At 52.6% G+C, this 17,210-nt stretch overlaps 1 protein-coding gene across 2 annotated transcripts in view; it reads right to left on the reverse strand.

The window, feature by feature from the left end:
- The window catches only part of LOC116953549 (proline-serine-threonine phosphatase-interacting protein 1-like), a 72,692-nt gene that overhangs the window by 9,014 nt on the left and 46,468 nt on the right, over positions 1-17,210 (reverse strand). For both annotated transcript variants that reach the window (XM_032973848.2, XM_076075103.1), the window contains exons 9-12: positions 15,962-16,041; positions 14,137-14,235; positions 11,487-11,583; positions 753-831 (exon numbers count right to left, since the gene is read on the reverse strand). In XM_032973848.2, the coding sequence (XP_032829739.1) occupies positions 753-831; positions 11,487-11,583; positions 14,137-14,235; positions 15,962-16,041 (355 nt within the window). The remainder of the gene's footprint in view (positions 1-752; positions 832-11,486; positions 11,584-14,136; positions 14,236-15,961; positions 16,042-17,210) is intronic.

The following is a 17,210-nucleotide window of genomic DNA, read 5'->3' on the forward strand; positions in this document are numbered from 1 at the left end:
GATGGTGTTGACAATGGTGATGATGATGGTGACGGTGATGACAGCGATAGTAATGATGATGATGGTGACAGTGATGGTGATGATGATGGTAATGGTGATGGCTATAATGAAGGTGATGATGGTGATGACGATGGTGTTGACAATGGTGATGATGATGATGGTGACGGTGATGACAGCGATAGTAATGATGATGATGATGGTGACAGTGATGGTGATGATGATGGTAATGGTGATGGCTATAATGATGGTGATGATGGTGATGACGATGGTGTTGACAATGGTGATGATGATGATGGTGACGGTGATGACAGCGATAGTAATGATGATGATGGTGACAGTGATGGTGATGATGATGGTAATGGTGATGGCTATAATGATGGTGATGATGGTGATGACGATGGTGTTGACAATGGTGATGATGATGATGGTGGTGACGGTGATGACAGCGATAGAAATGATGATGATGGTGACAGTGATGGTGATGATGATGGTAATGGTGATGGCTATAATGATGGTGATGATGGTGATGACGATGGTGTTCACAATGGTGATGATGATGATGGTGACGACAGCGATGGTAATGATGATGATGGTGATGACGATAGTGACAATGATGGCAATGGTGATCACGCTTGTAATGGTGACGGTGATCGTAATGACAACGGTGATGGTGATGACGGTGATGATGATGATGAAGATGGTTACGGTGATGGCGATGATGCTGATGAGTGTCTGTTAGGGCGAGGCCTCACTGGGGCTTCCTGGCGGCGTTGCTGTGCAGGCCGGCGCTGGTCGTCATCATCATGCTGGAGCCCTCGTACACAAACGGATCTGGGGACGCATCGACACTGGGGTCACGGGGGTCACGGGGGTCACGAGGGTCACTGGGTTATAGGAGTCACAGGGGTCACAGGGGTCACGGGGTTATAGGAGTCACAGGGGTCACGGGGGTCACTGGGTTATAGGAGTCACAGGGGTCACGGGGGTCACTGGGTTATAGGAGTCACAGGGGTCACGGGGGTCACTGGGTTATAGGAGTCACAGGGGTCACGGGGGTCACAGGGGTCACGAGGGTCACTGGGTTATAGGAGACACAGGGGTCACGGGTCACGGGGGTCACTGGGTTATAGGAGTCACAGGGGTCACAGAGGTCACGAGGGTCACTGGGTTATAGGAGTCACAGGGGTCACAGGGGTCACGGGGTCACGCGGGTCACTGGGTTATAGGAGTCACAGGGGTCACGGGGGTCACGAGGGTCACTGGGTTATAGGAGTCAAAGGGGTCATAGGGGTCACGGGGGTCACGGGGGTCACTGGGTTATAGGAGTCACAGTGGGCACGGGGTTATGGGGGGTGCGGGGGATCAAAGGGGGCACGGGGGTCATAGTCACACAGAGACCCATAGACTCACCACAGAGACCCATAGACTCATCACACATAGACCCATAGACTCATCACACAGAGACCCATAGACTCATCACACAGAGACCCACAGACTCATGAAACAGAGACCCATAGACTCATCACACAGAGACCCATAGACTCATCACACAGAGACCCATAGACTCACCACACAGAGACCCATAGACTCATCACACAGAGACCCACAGACTCATCACACAGACACCCATAGACTCACCACACAGAGACCCATAGACTCACCATACAGACACCCATAGACTCACCACAGAGACCCATAGACTCATCACACAGACACCCATAGACTCACCATACAGAGACCCATAGACACATCACACAGAGACCCATAGACTCATCACACAGAGACCCATAGACTCATCACACAGAGACCCATAGACTCATCACAGAGACCCATAGACTCATCACACAGAGACCCATAGACTCATCACGCAGAGACCCATAGACTCATCGCACAGACACCCATAGACTCATCACTCAGAGACTCATAGACTCATTACACAGAGACCCATAGACTCATCACACAGAGACCCATAGACTCATCACACAGAGACCCATAGACTCACCACACAGAGACCCATAGACTCATCACACAGAGACCCACAGACTCATGAAACAGAGACCCATAGACTCATCACACAGAGACCCATAGACTCATCACACAGAGACCCATAGACTCACCACACAGACACCCATAGACTCATCACACAGAGACCCACAGACTCATCACACAGATACCCATAGACTCACCACACAGAGACCCATAGACTCACCATACAGACACCCATAGACTCACCACAGAGACCCATAGACTCATCACACAGACACCCATAGACTCACCATACAGAGACCCATAGACACATCACACAGAGACCCATAGACTCATCACACAGAGACCCATAGACTCATCACACAGAGACCCATAGACTCATCACAGAGACCCATAGACTCATCACACAGAGACCCATAGACTCATCACGCAGACACCCATAGACTCATCGCACAGACACCCATAGACTCATCACTCAGAGACTCATAGACTCATTACACAGAGACCCATAGACTCATCACACAGAGACCCATAGATTCATCACACAGAGACCCACAGACTCGTCACACAGAGACCCATAGACTCACCACACAGAGACCCATAGACTCATCACACAGAGACCCACAGACTCATCTCACACAGACCCATAGGCTCATCACACAGAGACCCATAGACTCGTCATACAGAGACCCATAGACTCATCACAGAGACCCTTAGACTCACCACACAGAGACCCATAGACTCATCACACAGAGACCCATAGATTCATCAGACAGAGACCCACAGACTCATCACACACAGACCCATAGACTCATCACACAGAGACCCATAGACTCATCACAAAGAAACCCACAGACTCATCACACACAGACCCATAGACTCATCACACAGAGACCCATAGACGCATCACACAGAGACCCATAGACTGATCACACAGAGACCCATAGACTCTTCACACAGAGACCCATAGACTCACCACACAAGAGACCCAAAGACTCATCACACAGAGACCCATAGATTCATCACACAGAGACCCATAGACTCATCACACAGATACCCATAGACTCATCACACAGAGACCAATAGACTCATCACAGAGACCCATTGATTCACACAAAGACCCATATACTCATAGAGTGGTCCACAGACTGAAACAGAGACCCATAAACTCATCAGCTCTTGAGACGACACCGTTATACAGATTGCCTCTAGAGACAACACCGTTATAGGATTCGGCTTTTGAGACGTGGGCACGTGACTCCACGGCCGTTCTCCGTGGCAGGGCGCGTGGGGAAGCGATGCCCTCTGGTGGTGAACAGAGGTCACGTGATGGAGATTGGCAGCTCCGAGGTAGTTCTGTGATGTGAACTATAAACGAAGCTGTTTAACACGTTGTAGTAGTAGTTAGACTCCTCGACATTCCACTGACGAACTATCAAAGATACGAACAAACCTGGGCATATGTCTAGTTGCCTGTTCGGACCGAGAGTCGTAAGTTCAACCACCACGCAATAGATGACGGTGGTGACATCTACATCTGCAGAATGTGAAGAACCAGTGGCATCTTCATCTGCGGAACGTGAAGAACCAGTGGCATCTGCATCTGCAGAACGTGAAGAACCAGTGGCATCTACATCTACAGAACACGAAGAACCAGTGGCATCTACATCTGCAGAACGTGAAAAACCAGTGGCATCTACATCTGCAGAACGTGAAGAACCAGTGGCATCTACATCTGCAGAACGTGAAGAACCAGTGGCATCTACATCTGCAGAACGTGAAGAGCCAGTTGCATCTACATATACAGAACGTGAAGAACCAGTGGCATCTACATCTGCAGAACGTGAAGAACCAGTGGCATCTACATCTGCATAACGTGAAGAACCAGTGACATCTACATCTGCAGAACGTGAAGAACCAGTGACATCCACATTTACAGAACGTGAAGAACCAGTGAAATTTACATTTGCAGAACGTGAAGAACCAGTGGCATCTACATCTGCAGAACGTGAAGAACCAGTGAAATCCACACTTACAGAACGTGAAGAACCAGTGACATTTACATTTGCAGAACGTGAAGAACCAGTGGCATCTACATCTGCAGAACGTGATGAACCAGTGGCATCTACATCTGCAGAACATGAAGAACCATTGGCATCTACATCTGCAGAATGTGAAGAACCAGTGACATCTACATCTGCAGAACGTGAAAAACCAGTAGCATCTACATCTGCAGAACGTGAAGAACCAGTGACATCTACATTTGCAGAACGTGAAGAACCAGTGGCATCTACATCTGCAGAACGTGAAGAACCAGTAGCATCTACATCTGCAGAACGTGAAGAACCAGTGACATCTACATCTGCAGAACGTGAAGAACCAGTGGCATCTACATCTGTAGAACGTGAAGAACCAGTGGCATCTACATCTGCAGAATATGACGAACCAGTGGCATCTACATCTGCAGCACATGAAGAATCAGTGGCATCTACATCTACAGAACATGAACAACCAGTGGCATTATATCTGCAGAACATGTAGAACCAGTGACATCTACATCTGCAGAACGTGAAGAACCAGTGGCATCTACATCTGCAGAACATGAAGAACCAGTCACATCTACATCTGCAGAACGTGAAGAACCAGTGACATTTACATTTGCAGAACGTGAAGAACCAGTGGCATCTACATCTGCAACACGTGAAGAACCAGTGACATTTACATTTGCAGAACGTGAAGAACCAGTGGCATCTACATCTGCAAAACGTGAAGAACCAGTGACATTTACATTTGCAGAACGTGAAGAACCAGTGACATCTGCATAACGTGAAGAACCAGTGGCATCTACATCTGCAGAACATGAAAAACAAGTAACATCTACATCTGCAGAACGCGAAGAACCAGTAGCATCTACATCTGCAGAACGTGAAGAACCAGTGGCATCTACATCTGCAGAACGTGAAGAACCAGTAGCATCTACATCTGCAGAACGTGAAGAACCAGTGACATCTACATCTGCAGAACGTGAAGAACCAGTGGAATCTACATCTGTAGAACGTGAAGAAGCAGTGGCATCTACATCTGCAGAACATGACGAACCAGTGGCATCTACATCTGCAGAACATGAAGAATCAGTGGCATCTACATCTACAGAACATGAACAACCAGTGGCATCTATATCTGCAGAACGTGTAGAACCAGTGACATCTACATCTGCAGAACGTGAAGAACCAGTGACATTTACATTTGCAGAACGTGAAGAACCAGTGCCATCTACATCTGCAGAACGTGAAGAACCAGTGGCATCTACATCTGCAGAACATGAAGAACCAGTGACATCTACATCTGCAGAACGTGAAGAACCAGTGACATCTACATTTGCAGAACGTGAAGACCAGTGGCATCTACATCTGCAGAACATGAAGAACCAGTGACATCTACATCTGCAGAACATGAAGAACCAGTGGCATCTACATTTGCAGAACGTGAAGAACCAGTGGCATCTACATCTGCAGAACATGAATAGCCAGTGACATCTACATCTGCAGAACGTGAAGAACCATTGACATCTACATTTGCAGAACGTGAAGAACCAGTGGCATCTACATCTGCAGATCGTGAAGAACCAGTAGCATCTACATCTGCAGAACATGACGAACCAGTGGCATCTACATCTGCAGAACATGAAGAATCAGTGGCATCTACATCTACAGAACATGAACAACCAGTGGCATCTATATCTGCAGAACGTGTAGAACCAGTGACATCTACATCTGCAGAACGTGAAGAACCAGTGACATTTACATTTGCAGAACGTGAAGAACCAGTGCCATCTACATCTGCAGAACCTGAAGAACCAGTGGCATCTACATCTGCAGAACATGAAGAACCAGTGACATCTACATCTGCAGAACGTGAAGAACCAGTGACATCTACATTTGCAGAATGTGAAGACCAGTGGCATCTACATCTGCAGAACATGAAGAACCAGTGACATCTACATCTGCAGAACATGAAGAACCAGTGGCATCTACATTTGCAGAACGTGAAGACCAGTGGCATCTACATCTGCAGAACATGAAGAACCAGTGGCATCTACATTTGCAGAACGTGAAGACCAGTGGCATCTACATCTGCAGAACGTGAAGAACCAGTGGCATCTACATCTGCAGAACATGAATAGCCAGTGACATCTACATCTGCAGAACGTGAAGAACCATTGACATCTACATTTGCAGAACGTGAAGAACCAGTGGCATCTACATCTGCAGATCGTGAAGAACCAGTAGCATCTACATCTGCAGAACATGACGAACCAGTGGCATCTACATCTGCAGAACATGAAGAATCAGTGGCATCTACATCTACAGAACATGAACAACCAGTGGCATCTATATCTGCAGAACGTGTAGAACCAGTGACATCTACATCTGCAGAACGTGAAGAACCAGTGACATTTACATTTGCAGAACGTGAAGAACCAGTGCCATCTACATCTGCAGAACCTGAAGAACCAGTGGCATCTACATCTGCAGAACATGAAGAACCAGTGACATCTACATCTGCAGAACGTGAAGAACCAGTGACATCTACATTTGCAGAATGTGAAGACCAGTGGCATCTACATCTGCAGAACATGAAGAACCAGTGACATCTACATCTGCAGAACATGAAGAACCAGTGGCATCTACATTTGCAGAACGTGAAGACCAGTGGCATCTACATCTGCAGAACGTGAAGAACCAGTGGCATCTACATCTGCAGAACATGAATAACCAGTGACATCTACATCTGCAGAACGTGAAGAACCATTGACATCTACATTTGCAGAACGTGAAGAACCAGTGGCATCTACATCTGCAGATCGTGAAGAACCAGTAGCATCTACATCTGCAGAACATGACGAACCAGTGGCATCTACATCTGCAGAACATGAAGAATCAGTGGCATCTACATCTACAGAACATGAACAACCAGTGGCATCTATATCTGCAGAACGTGTAGAACCAGTGACATCTACATCTGCAGAACGTGAAGAACCAGTGACATTTACATTTGCAGAACGTGAAGAACCAGTGCCATCTACATCTGCAGAACGTGAAGAACCAGTGGCATCTACATCTGCAGAACATGAAGAACCAGTGACATCTACATCTGCAGAACGTGAAGAACCAGTGACATCTACATTTGCAGAATGTGAAGACCAGTGGCATCTACATCTGCAGAACATGAAGAACCAGTGACATCTACATCTGCAGAACATGAAGAACCAGTGGCATCTACATTTGCAGAACGTGAAGACCAGTGGCATCTACATCTGCAGAACGTGAAGAACCAGTGGCATCTACATCTGCAGAACATGAATAACCAGTGACATCTACATCTGCAGAACGTGAAGAACCATTGACATCTACATTTGCAGAACGTGAAGAACCAGTGGCATCTACATCTGCAGATCGTGAAGAACCAGTAGCATCTACATCTGCAGAACATGACGAACCAGTGGCATCTACATCTGCAGAACATGAAGAATCAGTGGCATCTACATCTACAGAACATGAACAACCAGTGGCATCTATATCTGCAGAACGTGTAGAACCAGTGACATCTACATCTGCAGAACGTGAAGAACCAGTGACATTTACATTTGCAGAACGTGAAGAACCAGTGCCATCTACATCTGCAGAACCTGAAGAACCAGTGGCATCTACATCTGCAGAACATGAAGAACCAGTGACATCTACATCTGCAGAACGTGAAGAACCAGTGACATCTACATTTGCAGAATGTGAAGACCAGTGGCATCTACATCTGCAGAACATGAAGAACCAGTGACATCTACATCTGCAGAACATGAAGAACCAGTGGCATCTACATTTGCAGAACGTGAAGACCAGTGGCATCTACATCTGCAGAACGTGAAGAACCAGTGGCATCTACATCTGCAGAACATGAATAACCAGTGACATCTACATCTGCAGAACGTGAAGAACCATTGACATCTACATTTGCAGAACGTGAAGAACCAGTGGCATCTACATCTGCAGATCGTGAAGAACCAGTAGCATCTACATCTGCAGAACATGACGAACCAGTGGCATCTACATCTGCAGAACATGAAGAATCAGTGGCATCTACATCTACAGAACATGAACAACCAGTGGCATCTATATCTGCAGAACGTGTAGAACCAGTGACATCTACATCTGCAGAACGTGAAGAACCAGTGACATTTACATTTGCAGAACGTGAAGAACCAGTGCCATCTACATCTGCAGAACCTGAAGAACCAGTGGCATCTACATCTGCAGAACATGAAGAACCAGTGACATCTACATCTGCAGAACGTGAAGACCAGTGGCATCTACATCTGCAGAACGTGAAGAATATAAACTACATCATTAAACTCTATATACTCTTCAATCAGCTGAGCCACCAACAATAAGCCGTTATACATTACAATGCCATATGGCGAAAAAATGGGTGGCGGTTTCTTCCCCTCAACGCCAGCACCACGGACAGCGACGAGCCCCGTTCAGACGGACGAGTCCATCCATGCTCGGAACGGAGGAGGGGGAGAGAGACAGCTGCGACGCGCTGTTATACTCCATGTTATAAACCATACCATTAACCGTGGTGTGAGAGGTATTAAGAGGTAACGCCAACGAAAGAGCTGCGGTCTGAAGGTCAACGTAAAATACAATTAATTAAGAACCGAAATGGTTTAAAACATCTTTCCAATGGTTACTAAGCCAGAATCCATCTTCTCGGTTGAAATTGTCTCTGTGCTTGTATATGTGAATGGCCTCATGAACGAATCTCTCATGGTAGCCGGTTGGTTTGCAAAGAACCTCCGTCTTGGAGAAGTCAATGTCATGTGAGCCCACTGAATTATAACAGTGATCTGCCACGGCGGAGGAGTTCGTTCTACCGTGTTTCAAGTCTGTTTTATGTTCGTGGATACGGTCCGAGATATGTCGTTTGGTTTCTCCAATGTAGCTACTACCACAGAGGCACTTTAGTTTGTGAACGCCCGGGTACTGTATGTCTGGAACAGCATCTTTTACAGATGGAACCAGATCACGGATTTTATGTACTGTGTTGAATCGGACCTGGATCTTGTGTTTATTCAGGATTTTGGAGATCTTTTTAGTGACCCTTGCGTGAAGGTGTTAAACGTGAACACCTTCACGCTGCTGCTGATGTTGATGCTGATGATGGTGCTGGGACTGAATTTTGTACGAGCAACTGTGTACACGTCTCGCTAGGAGATGTTAACTACCTCGCCTGGCTACACGGGAGGTTGTGGGTTCGATCCCGACACTGATGCCTGCGTGTTTGGAGTTTGCGTGTTCTCCTTGTGGATTTTTGTTTCCGGGTTCTCCGATTTTAACCCTCCCCCATTTATAATCATGCGTTGAGAGTATTCGGCTGCTGTACATTTCCACATGATGAGCCACTTCGTGGAGCTATCATTCGTGGCCAGGTGGCTGCTGGCAAAGGGCTATACAGCTCAGTGGGCCTTACCTGGCAAAATAAATAAAAAATAGTTAAGTTTTTAGTTCAGCTGCGAGTTGTGAAGCTGCTGCTGATATCAGGACCGACTACAGTACAGGGTCGTACTCATTACACACCAAGCACTTGCCACCAATGAACCACAACACCTCGCTGATGTGGCACAAGGAGCCAAGGTGCATGAGCCACCACGTGGACTCTGGTCGTCATTGCAGCAGCAGCGGCTTTTGGCTCAGACATCCAACAAAGACGGGGTCCCCGCATCATCGCGCGGCGCTTTCAGATGCGCTTCTGCGGCCGTCTGGAATGCTCTTCCTTCCGATATTCGGACATAGCTGTTAACGCACACGGATTACCCCGTATTATTGTACAGGGAAATTGAGTTTTCAGGTCCATACGGCGTGCAACGGGCTCAATACGGGCAAGCAAATGTCTAAATGTTCGTGTTTCTCCCTCGTGATGGGACTTTGTGGGATGATGTTGAGATTTATAGGGGCACGGGGTGACCAATAAGGTCTGATTTGGTCTGTAATCAGGTAGGCACTGATAAGGGGTTGACAGGGATGTTAGGGATCCACTGAGAGCTGTCCACGTTTAAATCATCATCTCGATTGACGAACTCATTTCTGTAGAGCTGCTTTTAGTGTTTAGCTTGTTGTCCTTCCCCCTGCACCTCCGATTAGCACGGTTGGCTACGTACGGTGTGAAAGAAGTTAAACATACAGACAGACATCAACACCACGACTATCAGAAGCAGCATCATCAGCTGCAGCATTTAATCAGCTATGGTGGGGGCAGCAGAGGGCAGTGCTGTAAATACGCTGCTGCTGCTGCTGGGGATAGATGTTGAAAATGACGCAGCTGAGAGGGTGTTTGGCCTACTCTTCCATGCTGGCCAGCAGGCTTCCGAAGGGATGGAGTGCCCACACTTTACCCCACTGCCACGTGCAACCTGCCCAATCGACGACTTTGCTGATACAGATCGGAGTGAACGCTCCGTCTCCCTTTGGGTCGTAAGGAGGAGATTGACAGACGTGGATCGGAGTGAACGCTCCGTCTCCCCTTGTGCCTGAAGGAGGAGATTGACAGACGTGGATCGGAGTGAACGCTCCGTCTCCGCGTGGGTCGACAGGAGGAGATTGACAGACGTGGATCAGAGTGAACGCTCCGTCTCCCATGGTGCCTGAAGGAGGAGATTGGTAGACGTGGATCGGAGTGAACGCTCCGTCTCCCCTTGGGTCGTGAGGAGGAGATTGACAGACGTGGATCAGAGTGAACGCTCCGTCTCCGCGTGGGTCGTAAGGAGGAGATTGACAGACGTGGATCAGAGTGAACGCTCCGTCTCCCCTTGTGCCTGAAGGAGGAGATTGTCAGACGTGGATCAGAGTGAACGCTCCGTCTCCCCTTGTGTCTGAAGGAGGAGATTGACAGACGTGGATCGGAGTGAACGCTCCATCTCCGCGTGGGTCGTAAGGAGGAGATTGGTAGACGTGGATCAGAGTGAACGCTCTGTCTCCCCGTGTGTCTGAAGGAGGAGATTGTCAGACGTGGATCAGAGTGAACACTCCGTCTCCCCTTGTGCCTGAAGGAGGAGATTGACAGACGTGGATCAGAGTGAACGCTCCGTCTCCTCTTGTGTCTGAAGGAGGAGATTGACAGACGTGGATCGGAGTGAACGCTCCGTCTCCTCGTGTGTCTGAAGGAGGAGATTGACAGACGTGGATCGGAGTGAACGCTCCGTCTCCTCGTGTGTCTGAAGGAGGAGATTGACAGACGTGGATCAGAGTGAACGCTCCGTCTCCTCGTGTGTCTGAAGGAGGAGATTGACAGACGTGGATCGGAGTGAACGCTCCGTCTCCCCTTGTGCCTGAAGGAGGAGATTGACAGACGTGGATCGGAGTGAACGCTCCGTCTCCCCTTGTGCCTGAAGGAGGAGATTGACAGACGTGGATCAGAGTGAACGCTCCATCTCCCCGTGGTCGTACCTGGCCTGCGCTCCCCAGTCTGCTTGTTCTTCACGAAGCAGTTGATGTCATCCTGAACGTCGCTCTTCTCCAGAGACAGCCGCACTTCTTCGTACGCCTACAACCACAACAACCACAAGAATCACCACAACCACAACAACCACAACAACCACCACAGCTACAACAACCACAACAACCACAACAACCACAAGAATCACCACAACCACCCCAACAACAACCACCACAGCTACAACAACCACAACAACCACAACAACCACAACAACCACGATGACCACAACAAACACATCACTTGTATAAACAACAACAACCACCACCAATACAACGACAACCACAGTCACAGCTACATCAACCACGACCATGAGTGATTGTGGCGAGGGTGAGCGTGGTGAGAGAGGGTGAGTGTGGTGAGCGTGGTGAGTGTGGTGAGAGAGAGTGAGGGAGGGTGAGCGTGGGTGAGGGAGGGTGAGCGTGGTGAGGGTGGTGAGCTTGGTGAGGGAGGGTGAGCGTGGTGAGCGTGGTGAGTGTGGTGAGTGTGGTGAGCGTGGTGAGTGTGGTGAGGGTGGTGAGAGAGGGTGAGTGTGGTGAGTGTGGTGAGCGTGGTGAGCGTGGTGAGAGCGGGGGAGTGTGGTGAGTGTGGTGAGAGAGGGTGAGGGTGGTGAGCGTGGTGAAAGAGGGTGAGTGTGGTGAGTGTGGTGAGTGTGGGTGAGGGTGGTGAGCGTGGTGAGCGTGGTGAGTGTGGGTGAGTGTGGGTGAGCGTGGTGAGTGTGTTGAGCGTGGTGAGGGTGGTGAGCGTGGTGAGTGTGGTGAGTGTGGTGAGTGTGGTGAGCGTGGTGAGTGTGGGTGAGGGAGGGTGAGTGTGGTGAGAGTGGTGAGTGTGGTGAGCGTGGTGAGTATGGGTGAGCGTGGTGAGTGTGGGTGAGTGTGGGTGAGCGTGGTGAGGGTGTTGAGGGTGGTGAGGGTGGTGAGCGTGGTGAGAGAGGGTGAGTGTGGTGAGGGTGGTGAGAGAGGGTGAGGGTGGTGAGCGTGGTGAGTGTGGTGAGCGTGGTGAGAGAGGGTGAGTGTGGTGAGTGTGGTGAGTGTGGGTGAGGGTGGTGAGCGTGGTGAGCGTGGTGAGTGTGGGTGAGTGTGGGTGGCGTGGTGAGTGTGTTGAGCGTGGTGAGGGTGGTGAGCGTGGTGAGTGTGGTGAGTGTGGTGAGTGTGGTGAGCGTGGTGAGTGTGGGTGAGGGAGGGTGAGTGTGGTGAGAGTGGTGAGTGTGGTGAGCGTGGTGAGTGTGGGTGAGCGTGGTGAGTGTGGGTGAGTGTGGGTGAGCGTGGTGAGAGTGTTGAGCGTGGTGAGGGTGGTGAGCGTGGTGAGAGAGGGTGAGTGTGGTGAGGGTGGTGAGAGAGGGTGAGGGTGGTGAGCGTGGTGAGGGTGGTGAGCGTGGTGAGAGAGGGTGAGTGTGGTGAGTGTGGTGAGCGTGGTGAACGTGGTGAGAGAGGGTGAGTGTGGTGAGTGTGGTGAGAGAGGGTGAGTGTGGTGAGTGTGGTGAGTGTGGGTGAGGGTGGTGAAAGAGGGTGAGTGTGGTGAGTGTGGTGAGTGTGGGTGAGGGTGGTGAGCGTGGTGAGCGTGGTGAGTGTGGGTGAGTGTGGGTGGCGTGGTGAGTGTGTTGAGCGTGGTGAGGGTGGTGAGCGTGGTGAGTGTGGTGAGTGTGGTGAGTGTGGTGAGCGTGGTGAGTGTGGGTGAGGGAGGGTGAGTGTGGTGAGAGTGGTGAGTGTGGTGAGCGTGGTGAGTGTGGGTGAGCGTGGTGAGTGTGGGTGAGTGTGGGTGAGCGTGGTGAGAGTGTTGAGCGTGGTGAGGGTGGTGAGCGTGGTGAGAGAGGGTGAGTGTGGTGAGGGTGGTGAGAGAGGGTGAGGGTGGTGAGCGTGGTGAGGGTGGTGAGCGTGGTGAGAGAGGGTGAGTGTGGTGAGTGTGGGTGAGCGTGGTGAGTGTGGTGAGTGTGAGTGAGTGTGGGTGAGTGTGGTGAGTGTGAGTGAGTGTGGTGAGTGTGGTGAGAGAGGGTGAGTGTGGTGAGTGTGGGTGAGCGTGGTGAGTGTGGTGAGTGTGAGTGAGTGTGGGTGAGTGTGGTGAGTGTGAGTGAGTGTGGTGAGTGTGGTGAGTGTGGTGAGCGTGGTGAGCGTGGTAAGGGAGGGTGAGGGTGGTGAGCGTGGTGAGAGAGGGTGAGCGTGGTGAGCGTGGTGAGCGTGGTGAGTGTGGTGAGTGTGGGTGAGCGTGGTGAGTGTGGTGAGCGTGGTGAGTGTGGTGAGTGTGGGTGAGCGTGGTGAGTGTGGGTGAGCGTGGTGAGTGTGGTGAGCGTGGTGAGTGTGGTGAGTGTGGGTGAGCGTGGTGAGTGTGAGTGAGCGTGGTGAGCGTGGTGAGCGTGGTGAGTGTGGGTGAGCGTGGTGAGTGTGGGTGAGCGTGGTGAGTGTGGTGAGCGTGGTGAGTGTGGTGAGTGTGGGTGAGCGTGGTGAGTGTGGGTGAGCGTGGTGAGTGTGGTGAGCGTGGTGAGTGTGGTGAGTGTGGGTGAGCGTGGTGAGTGTGAGTGAGCGTGGTGAGCGTGGTGAGCGTGGTGAGTGTGGGTGAGCGTGGTGAGTGTGGGTGAGCGCGGTGAGTGTGGGTGAGCGTTGGCCCCACCTGGTCGTCCTTGACGCACTGCTGTGAGAGGTGGTTGCAGTGCACCCACATGGCGTTCCGGGCGTAGTTCAAGCGCTCCCACTCCAGCTGCTCGTACAGCTGCCACGCGGGTCGGAACGCGTCGTCAGCACGCCCACCGCACTCACCCAGCGCACAACGTCCGCCCGACGTTGGGCCGACGTCGATACGACGTTGGGCCGACGTTGGGGCGACGTTGGGGCCAACGGTTCAAACGGCATGCCAGGGTTGGGCCGACGTAGGGGCGACGTTTGGTGGGGATCGAGCGTTTCCTCCTCGCACGCAGGGGCTCGGGGTGTCTCCCACACGTGTAAACAACTCGCTCATGGGGCCGATAACGCCCTTCATATATCGAGGGCGTGCCAACGAAGAATCGCGGGCGGCGAATCGTCGCGCAGCCACGTTCAGACGCGCTGATTCTGCGGCCGTCCGGAACGCTCTTCCCTTCCGGTATGAGGAAGCCACTGGGAGCTGTGGCACTTTAAAATCGTCATCCAGGTTGACAAACTCGCTGCTTTCGAACCGATTTTTCTGTTCGGTTTGTTGTTCGCCCCCGACCCCACCGCGCGGTTGACCACGCACGGTGGGGCGACAGAAGTCCAACGTACGGACGCACCGGTCCGCAGGGGCTCGGGCAATCGTGGATCGCCGCTGTGCTCATCAGCGCAGCGTTGCAGGTCGACACTCTCATGGCGAACGCAACGACAGCTACCACAGCGCCGTGTTTGGCCTCGGCGGCCCACCCAGGGCAGTTCAAATGTAAACGTGCAGCCCCTGTTTTGTCAATCCACTGCTGGATGATGATGATGATGATCTCTCCCCCACGCCGTGGGGGGGGGGGGGGGGGGGCGGGAAGCGGTATTTGACCATACTTCACCACGCCGGTCAGTGCGGAGTGGGATTGGACTAATCTGTTTATTATTTTATTTTACCAGGTATTAGACCCCACTGAGCTGTCTGTGTAGCTCTTTTTTGCCAGAAGCTACGTGGTACCAGGCTATCACAAAGGATATCTCTACGAAGTTGGCTCATCATCATCATCACCACCACCATCATGTGGAAATTAATTGCGATTATGGAAGGAAAACCCGGAGGAGACTGACAACAAATCCTCGCGACCACGGGGAGAGACGCAGACTCCAAATATACAGCAGCAGCAGGCGTCAGGGTCGCGATGGAACCCACGACCTCCTGTATACCAGGCGAGGTAGTCAACATCTCCTAGCCACCGTGGTGTAAGGGATGGGATGGAACCCACGACCTCCTGTATACCAGGCGAGGTAGTCAACATCTCCTAGCCACCGTGGTGTAAGGGTTGGGATGGAACCCACGACCTCCTGTATACCAGGCGAGGTAGTTAACATCTCCTAGCCACCGTGGTGTAAGGGTTGGGATGGAACCCACGACCTCCTGTGTACCAGGCGAGGTAGTCAACATCTCCTAGCCACCGTGGTGTAAGGGTTGGGATGGAACCCACGACCTCCTGTGTACCAGGCGAGGTAGTCAACATCTCCTAGCCACCGTGTCTCCCAGTGGTGAGCACGAACGTTCAGTGAGCCCGCTCGAGGCCGGGGGAGCGGGCCCGAGGAGGGTGCCATAGAAGAGTGCGGTACAACGATGACAGCGGGCGATGGGGGGGGGCACGGGGGGGGCACGGGGGTGCACAGGGGGGGGCACGGGGGGGGCACGGGGGTGCACAGGGGGGGGCACGGGGGGGGCACGGGGGGGCACGGGGGGGCACGGGGGGCACAGGGGGGGCACGGGGGTGCACAGGGGGGGGCACGGGGGGGGGGGGCACGGCGCTGACCTCGGTGGCTCGCCCGTGGACCGTCTCCCACTCGATCCGCGTCCTCTCAATGAGCTCCACGTTCTGCTTGTAGGCTACGTCTGTGGGGGGCACGGGGGGGCACGGGGGGGGCACGGGGGGCACGGGGGGGCACAGGGGGGGGCACGGGGGGGGCACGGGGGATAGAGGAGTGAATCTCAGCAGTCAGGATCAGAATCAGGAGGAATCCGATGAGCTATAAAGCTCCTTTTCCCACAGATGTCCAGTAGTAGTGGCACGGGGTCACAAGGTCACAGCAACCAACACAACCGAGCAGCAACACGACAGCAGTGGCAGCTAAACAATCAACAAAGACGTCACAGAACCATCCAGCAGGCAGAGCCACAGCAGCCTTCACTGATTGGTGGTGGGGAGCGACGCGGCAATGGAAACTGACGGCTCAGCAAAGCGGAGTCTCGTCAGTACGGGGACCCCTAGGGTTGGACCCCTAGGGTGGGACCCCTAGGGTGGGGCCCCTAGGGTGGGACCCCTAGGGTGGGGCCCCTAGGGTGGGACCCCTAGGGTGGGACCCCCTAGGGTGGGACCCCTAGGGTGAGACCCCTAAGGTGTGACCCCCTAGGGTGGAGCCCCCTAGGGTGGGACCCCTAGGGTGGGACCCCTAGGGTGAGACCCCTAGGGTGGGACCCCTAGGGTGTGACCCCCTAGGGTGGGACCCCTAGGGTGGGACCCCTAGGGTGAGACCCCCTAGGGTGAGACCCCCTAGGGTGAGACCCCTAGGGTGGGACCCCTAGGGTGGGACCCCCTAGGGTGGGACCCCTAGGGTGAGACCCCTAAGGTGTGACCCCCTAGGGTGGAGCCCCCTAGGGTGGGACCCCTAGGGTGGGACCCCTAGGGTGAGACCCCTAGGGTGGTACCCCTAGGGTGTGACCCCCTAGGGTGGGACCCCTAGGGTGGGACCCCTAGGGTGAGACCCCCTAGGGTGAGACCCCCTAGGGTGAGACCCCTAGGGTGGGACCCCTAGGGTGGGACCCCCTAGGGTGGGACCCCTAGGGTGAGACCCCTAAGGTGTGACCCCCTAGGGTGGAGCCCCCTAGGGTGGGACCCCTAGGGTGGGACCCCTAGGGTGAGACCCCTAGGGTGGGACCCCTAGGGTGTGACCCCCTAGGGTGGGACCCCTAGGGTGAGACCCCCTAGGGTGAGACCCCCTAGGGTGAGACCCCTAGGGTGGGACCCCTAGGGTGGGACCCCCTAGGGTGGGACCCCTAGGGTG

The sequence above is a fragment of the Petromyzon marinus genome, chromosome 52, assembly GCF_048934315.1.
Source record: "Petromyzon marinus isolate PM22_M1 ecotype Great Lakes invasive population chromosome 52, UKy_Petmar_22M1.pri1.0, whole genome shotgun sequence".
Lineage (NCBI taxonomy): Eukaryota > Metazoa > Chordata > Hyperoartia > Petromyzontiformes > Petromyzontidae > Petromyzon > Petromyzon marinus.